We start from the raw sequence: 7423 nt of genomic DNA, 5'->3' as shown, positions 1-7423 counted from the left end.
GTTTTCATTGGCATTTGGTAACGAGGCAGAATACAAGGGGATGACTCTGATCTTGCTTCCCTTGGTAGTGCCTCGCACAAAGAGCTGCCCGTTTTCCGTCCATCCTTCAACACGTTTCAGCATTCGCACCACCTCAGGGGTTGTCCACACCTCTCCACCTCTCCACTTGAGCCTTCTCTCTGTGAGAGTTCCCTTTATGTGCTTTTCGATTGCACTTCGATGAACAATCTTGTACAGACCCCTTGCCTTTCCAAAAAAGAAGTGAGTCACTATTCTCCCTTTCCGTGGTTTTGTTTTGAGCATACATAGTCTTTGAAGGTCGTCAATTGCTGAGATTAAGACCTTTTCATATTTTGCAGAGCTAGCTTCCTTCCAACGGTTGTCATTTGGATCCTCTGGCCAGAATAAGATTGAAAGCAAAAAGAAGGCACTTGCTGACCTGCTGCCTTCCCTGTAAAATCTCATGCTCAGATCTTGAAGTTTCGTAAGCGCAACCAGCTTTGAAGAACCAGGTAAAACACAAGCAAGAGCTATTTGAGAGAAAATGAAGTTGATCAGTTCTGTTTGGTCAAGGTCATTCCTTTGGGGGTTCTCTGGATACATGGCAATTATCTCCTCTAGCTTTTTGCCACATCTCTCATTCTTCTGATCAGAGAGCAGGGAGAGTATGGTTGTGACATTACCACCACCCAGCTGGTAAATGTTCATTTTTCTTTTGAGTGGAGAGACCATTCCAGTGTCACTGCAGTCAGACACTGGACTGTCTAAATGTGAAACAACATTACAGAAAAATCCAGCATAAACAGCACTTTTCCTTGTAAGCCATTTTCTTGGATTGCTCACTTGTTCAGGTTCTCTTGTGTCAAGCTCCTCTTCTTCCTCACTTATATGTGTACGATAGTAACTGAGATCTTCAGAAATGCACTCAAGAGCAATGTAAATACTCTTCTGCATTCCTTTTAACTGACCATGGAACTTCATCCAGGGTTTTTTGACAGCGTCTGGTATGTTGTCACTGAGTAAATACCTCATTAGTTCAGACTTTCCTTCTTCTGTTGAGAAAACATTCACTGATGATATGAGTTGAAGTAGCCGACATCCAACGTCTACTTCCCCAAAGTAGGAGCTGTTGAGACTGACTGTCTCTGATTTTGGAGCTTTTTCAGAGGCACGGAAGGCAGCAATTCCTTTCAGAGCTGTACCGATGGCTTCAGAGACCTCTTCGGGCCTTAGTTCAGCTTTCTCCAGAGCATCATGCTGTTCATAAAACCACTTCTTGTACACCTGCCCCTCCGTATCAAGGATGAAAGTGTCATGTGGCAGCTGTGCTTTTGCTTCCTCCGCCCAGTGCTGGGCTTCAATGAATAATTTGTTTGTGTAAAGCAGTCGTGCAAGCTGCTGGGCTACAAATGCATTCTTTCCAAAGTAAGTGTAGGCTACTTCTAAAAGTTTAATTGCTTTTTGAAGGCCATCCTTCTCTGTACAGACATGCTCAATTAAAGGAGAGAAAGAACTGTCGTCGGGATCTCCTCTGCTTATTTTGTTTCGTCTGATGAGCAGATCTCGGATAAACTTTAAAAATTCATCCCTACCAAACCTATGATCCATCAGCACCTTATCTAAGAGAAGAGCCTTTGCGATACAGCTTTGAGGCTGAATGGCAGACAGCTGTTTCAGAATTTCCTTTGCTACAAGAGGATGGATTCTAATAGATGAGATTTGTGTTGTACTTTCTCTTAGGTGTATGAAAACAAGTTTAGCTTGTTCACTTAGAGAATTCACAAATGTATGGTAACGGAAACGATCCATTTGAATACCTAAGCCCAGGGAGGCCTCACAATGTGACACAGATATGCTGGAGTTCGCAACATAACAGTTCAGCAAGGCCACAAATCTGATAAGGCGAGTGGTGAGAGATGAGTGGTCAATATCCTCCAGTAGGTTCTTCACAAAGTCCTCAATGTAACTCTTTTGGTATTCCTCACTCATGAGTACAAAAGCAAGAATGGACTCTGGTTCAAAAATCAGTTCCTGACGTTTCTTTTTGAACAGAATCTTCTCCTGGCTAGACAGCTTGTGTGTCACTGCTACTGTCTGGGAAGGCATTGTTCTGCTCATCTTTTCTGGGTTGTGGCATCTTTTGCAGACAAGAAGGATGAAACATAATACAGAAGAATTGATCTTCATGGTTGTAATTCCGTTATGTAATTCATGTCTGAACTCATCTATATACTCTGCATTACAGTCATCCAGCAGCAAGAGCACCGGGAGACAACGGTTTTTGTCTTTCTCTTCATATTCTCGCAGGCGTACTGAATGCTGACATACAGTTTGAATTAGGTATGATTGCTTAACCACTGCACACCGGAGTTTGGTTCGACAGTTCCAGAGGATCTGATGTGCGACTGTGCTTCCACCACTGCCAGGTTGGTGACATATGTTGACACTCTGAATGGACCTTTTTGTTGTATCATCCTGTAAAATGGCCTCTAAAATCTTGGTTGTTTCTTTGTATGCGTCTCTCTGAATGACCTCTTCACACTTCACTTTTTCTGCAAGCCACAAGTGCATCCAGCTGATTTTCCCTCCTTGATAGAAATACTTCTCAATGTTACTAACTTGGTCATTGCCCATTACATCCAAGTTTGTTTCTTCACACTGATCAGTACTGACTATGTCCAGAGAAAGCATTGTGTCTTCATCTATAGGCTTCAGGAAGCACAGACCTTTGTTGAACACAGGTAAGCGTCGACTCAGTTGTTTATTGGAAAGCTGAATGCTTTGAATTGTAGCATCTACATGACTCATTGGCATGCCAACAATACTAATTTGTTCCAGTGATTCCAAATCACAAGACGCTTGAGCGAGACTTGACCACTTGTTGTAGTTCTCTTTGGACTCTGAAATGACGGCCAAATCCTCATGGCCATTCATTTCTGCATAGAATTCATGAAATGTATCAACAAGTGGCTGTTCGACCTGAGACATGAGCAAGAAAAGCACCACAAATGAACCTTTAGGAAGGATTTCATTGCAGATGACAGAGACAGTCCTTTTCAGTAGTTTTTTCTTTGTTCTGATCCAGGTTTTTTCATCACAAGGATCTTCTCCACCAAGGTAATGATTCCGCCCATTGCAGAATATCCAGCTTGTCCGATCAAATAGCTGTAAGCTCTTCTTGAAGTCAGTGGTGCTTAGACCAGGATCAATAGCAAAGTCATGCAAAAAGTGGAGGTTAGCAGCATGGTGCTCACGATATTGTCCACAAAGTCCAGATGTTTTGGAGTCTGGATCGAAGTCAAAAACACCGAATATTTTCATGTGCACTAAGAAGTTGATAGTCTTCAGATGTTCTTCTTGAAACTTATTTGTCACAATGATGAATGACAAGGTGTCATCCATGTACTTTTTTCCACAGGTCAAGAGAATTGACAATTTTCTCCCAAGATCCTCCCTAGTGTCTACAGCTGTTTGACTGGTAGAAGACTCTGCCTCTTCCCTCTGTAGATCTTTCTCTTTCAGTCCTTGAATGAAACGAACTAAGTCTTCACCAGGTATGCAGGGTGTATTGGCCCCTACTCTGTGGTATGGTGCTTTCTCTTCATAGATTACTTTGTTAGTTTTCTCGCTGAACTTTGGAATAGTAACACTGTAGAGTTGGTCTTTCACCACTCTTGCCTTTGGGACAACATCAAATTCAATGATCCAGTTTCCTCCACTGCTCCCCTTGTCAATTACCTCAATAAACGTTGGATTCCTTATGCATTTCCTGGCATCAGAATGGTGGTTTAAATCCTTGAAGCAGTTTTCAATGTAGTCCAATGCATCCACAAAGTCACTTTGGTTTTCAACTGGTATTCCGATGATTTCACCATGCTTGTAGCTGCCTTTAATCTTATCCATGACCCCAAAGTGTATTGTGCCATTGGTTCGCATGTTCATGCACCCACAAGCAAATCTGATTACCTCACTTGCGACTTTGACTCTAAGCTTCAGTGGTTTTAATTTGTGGGCGATTTCCAGTGATTTGTATTCATGGCATGGAACAATCATATTTTCAGTTCCAGTCTCTGGTGGAAGCACTCTGTGCTTGACATATCGGAAGTCTTTGTCATGTTCATCAAATGCACAGAAGTTACTTAGAGAACAAGATGAGCCATCTGTTTGTTCATTTTCACTTGTTTCACTGGTACTCTCAACATTGTCTTTTGACTTGTGTGGATGCAGCAATGGATTCAACATTTCTGGTATCTCTCTGTGTGCTACTGCCTGCTTTTAGTTTCTGTGGTCTTGGCTTCGATAGATCATTACGATTAGATAGCAGAAGTTCGATTTGGCCACCTTTCATTTCAATTGTGTCACGTAGATATTCTCTTTGCAGCCTCATCAGTGCAGGTCCTGTAACCTCCTCTTCGTACAGTTTCAGAATCTACTTCTCTTTCACTCCAATGGATTCTAACCAGGAGCTCACATGGGATTCTGTCCATTCGCCACATGGCAATCTAGAAATGTGGTGGCTTTGGACATGGAATTTGGGAAAAAAATGAAAGACATTTTTCTATAAATGTCTAAACACCTCCCTCTGCAACTGGATCCTGGACTTCCCGGCCCGCCCCCAGGTGGTGAGGGTAGGTAGCAACACATCTGCCATGCTGATCCTCAACACTGGAGCTCCCAGGGGTGCATGCTCAGTCCCCACCTGTACTCCCTGTTCACCCATGACTGCATGGCGAGGCACGACTCCAACACCATCATTAAGTTTGCAGACGACACAACAGCCTGATCACCGACAACGACGAAGCAGCCTGTAGGGAGGAAGTCAGAGACCTGGCCAGGTGGTGCCAGAATAACAACCTCTCCCTCAATGTAACAAACCCCTCTATTACACTACTGCTACTCTCTGTTCATCATATATGCATAGTCACTTTAACCATATCTACATGTACATACTACCTCAATCAGCCTGACTAACCGCTGTCTGCATGTAGCCTCACTACTTTTATAGCCTCGCTACTGTATATAGCCTGTCTTTTTACTGTTGTTTTATTTCTTTACCTACCTATTGTTCACCTAAAATATTTTTTGCACTATTGGTTAGAGCCTGTAAGTAAGCATTTCACTGTAAGGTTGTATTCAGCGGACGTGACAAATAAACTTTGATTTTATTTGATTTAAATGTGATTGGGCACATCTTCCCATTCTAAATCAACTAATATGTCAGCTTGATGACTTTAAATGTTTTACCATTATGATAACATTATACCTCCAGTAGGAGTAGTAACACCAATGACGGTAACACCAATGACACATTTTAGGTAATTGAGGATTTTCTTAAATGGAGGCCAGAGATGCTCAAATCTAAGGTCATTAACTTAATAATTTACTAAAGTGATATGATTAATGAGAAACACCGATGACACTTTTTATTCAGACACACTAAATAATTCTCAAATGTATGACATGTTAAAAGGGTGTTATTAGCTAATAATTTTCCTAGGACATTGGATCGTTGGAAATTTGTATTTTGGTCTTGGAGTCTAAATTGGAGATGTTTGGTTCCAACCCTTGAATGAGTAGGTGTTCTAAAACTTTTGACCGGTAGTGTACAGTACCAGTCAAAAGTTTGGACACAACTACTGATTCAAGGGTTTTCTTTATTTGTACTGTTTCCTACATTGTAGAATAATAGTGAAGATGTCTAAACTATGAAATAACACATATGGAATCATGTAGTAACCAAAAAAAGTGTTAACAAATCAAAATGTATTTTATATTTGAGATTCTTCAAAGTAGCCACCCTTTCCCTTGATGACAGCTTTGCAAACTCTTGGCATCCTCTCAACCAGCTTTATGAGGTAGTGCATTTCAATTAACAGGTGTGCCTTGTTAAAAGTTAATTTGTGGAAATTCTTTCCCTTAATGCATTTGAGCCAATCAGTTGTGTTGTAACAAGGTAGGGGTGGTATACAGAAGATAGCCCTATTTGGTAAAAGACCAAGTCCATATTATGGCAAGAACAGCTAAAATAAGCAAAGAGAAACGGCAGTCCATCATTACATTAAGACATGAAGATCAGTCAATACGGAACATTTCAAGAACTTTGAAAGTTTCTTCAAGTGCAGTCGCAAAAACCATCAAGCGCTATGATGAAACTGGCTCTCATGAGGACCGCCACAGGAAAAGAAGACCCAGAGTTACCTCTGCTCCAGAGGATAAGTTCATTAGAATTAGCTGTACCTCAGATTGCAGCCCAAATAAATGCTTCACAGAGTTCAAGTAACAGACACATCTTAACATCAACTGTCAGAGGAGGCGTGAATCAGGTCTTCATGGTCGAATTTCTGCAAAGAAACCTCTACTAAAGGACATCAATAATAAGAAGAGACTTGCTTGGACCAAGAAACACAGGTAATGGACATTAGACCGGTAGAAATCTGTCCTTTGGTCTGATGAGTCCAAATATGAGATTTTTGGTTCCAACCACTGTGTCTTTGTGAGACGCAGAGTAGGTGAACAGATGATCTCTGCATGTGTGGTTCCCACCATGAAGCATGGAAGAGGGGGTGTGATGGTGCTTTGCTGGTGACACTGTCTGTGATTTATTTAGAATTAAAGGCACACTTAACCAGCATGATCACCACATCATTGTGCAGCGATACGCCATCCATCTGGTTTGCGCTTAGTAGGACTATCATTTGTTTTTCAACAGGACAATGACCCAAAACACACCTCCAGGCTGTGTAAGGGCTATTTGACCAAGAAGGAGAGTGATGGTTTGCTGCATCAGATGACCTGGCCTGCACAACTACCTGACCTCAACCCAATTGAGATGGTTTAGGACCGCAGAGTGAAGGAAAACCAGCCAACAATTGCTCAGCATATGTGGGAACTCCTTCAAGACTGTTGGAAAAGCATTCCTCATGAAGCTGGTTGAGAGAATCCCAAGAGTGTGCAAAGCTGTCATCAAGGCAACGGGTGGCTACTTTGCAGAATCTCAAATATAGAATATATTTTGATTTGTTTTATAGTTTTGATGTCTTTCAGGATGTTGTGTATCCCTGGACATAATCAGAATTCATGTAAACATTACAGTTTAGAAAATATAGCTTGTCAAAAAAAGTGGTCTCTTTGCACAAGTTACCTGGGGTATGGATAAATTGAGCATTGAGCCGCCTTGGGGTAAGACGGTATACATCTACAAAATGCTGTACTGTATGAAATATTATCACCACCTTTGAAAAATGCACTTGCATCTTGAGTTCATATGTATAACAAATGACAAAAATACTATTCATATTACTAACAACATGTTTCATCATTTGTATGGGTTATGTTGAGGCATTGGCTCAACTTGCCCCTGGCCAAATGGCACAATTTACTCCAAAGCAACCATTTTGACTATAATAGCCCACACAGTTACAAG

At 41.4% G+C, this 7423-nt stretch overlaps 1 protein-coding gene across 1 annotated transcript in view; it reads right to left on the bottom strand.

The window, feature by feature from the left end:
• The window catches only part of LOC139422580 (sterile alpha motif domain-containing protein 9-like), a 4786-nt gene extending 350 nt beyond the window's left edge, over positions 1-4436 (bottom strand). The window contains exon 1 of the mRNA XM_071173723.1: positions 23-4436. Coding sequence (XP_071029824.1) covers positions 23-4242 — 4220 coding nt within the window. The 5' untranslated portion in view covers positions 4243-4436. The remainder of the gene's footprint in view (positions 1-22) is intronic.
• Between the last annotated feature and the right edge of the window lie 2987 nt (positions 4437-7423).

Source organism: Oncorhynchus clarkii, chromosome 12, assembly GCF_045791955.1.
Source record: "Oncorhynchus clarkii lewisi isolate Uvic-CL-2024 chromosome 12, UVic_Ocla_1.0, whole genome shotgun sequence".
Classification (NCBI taxonomy): domain Eukaryota; kingdom Metazoa; phylum Chordata; class Actinopteri; order Salmoniformes; family Salmonidae; genus Oncorhynchus; species Oncorhynchus clarkii.
This window is presented reverse-complemented; position numbering and strand designations above follow the sequence as displayed.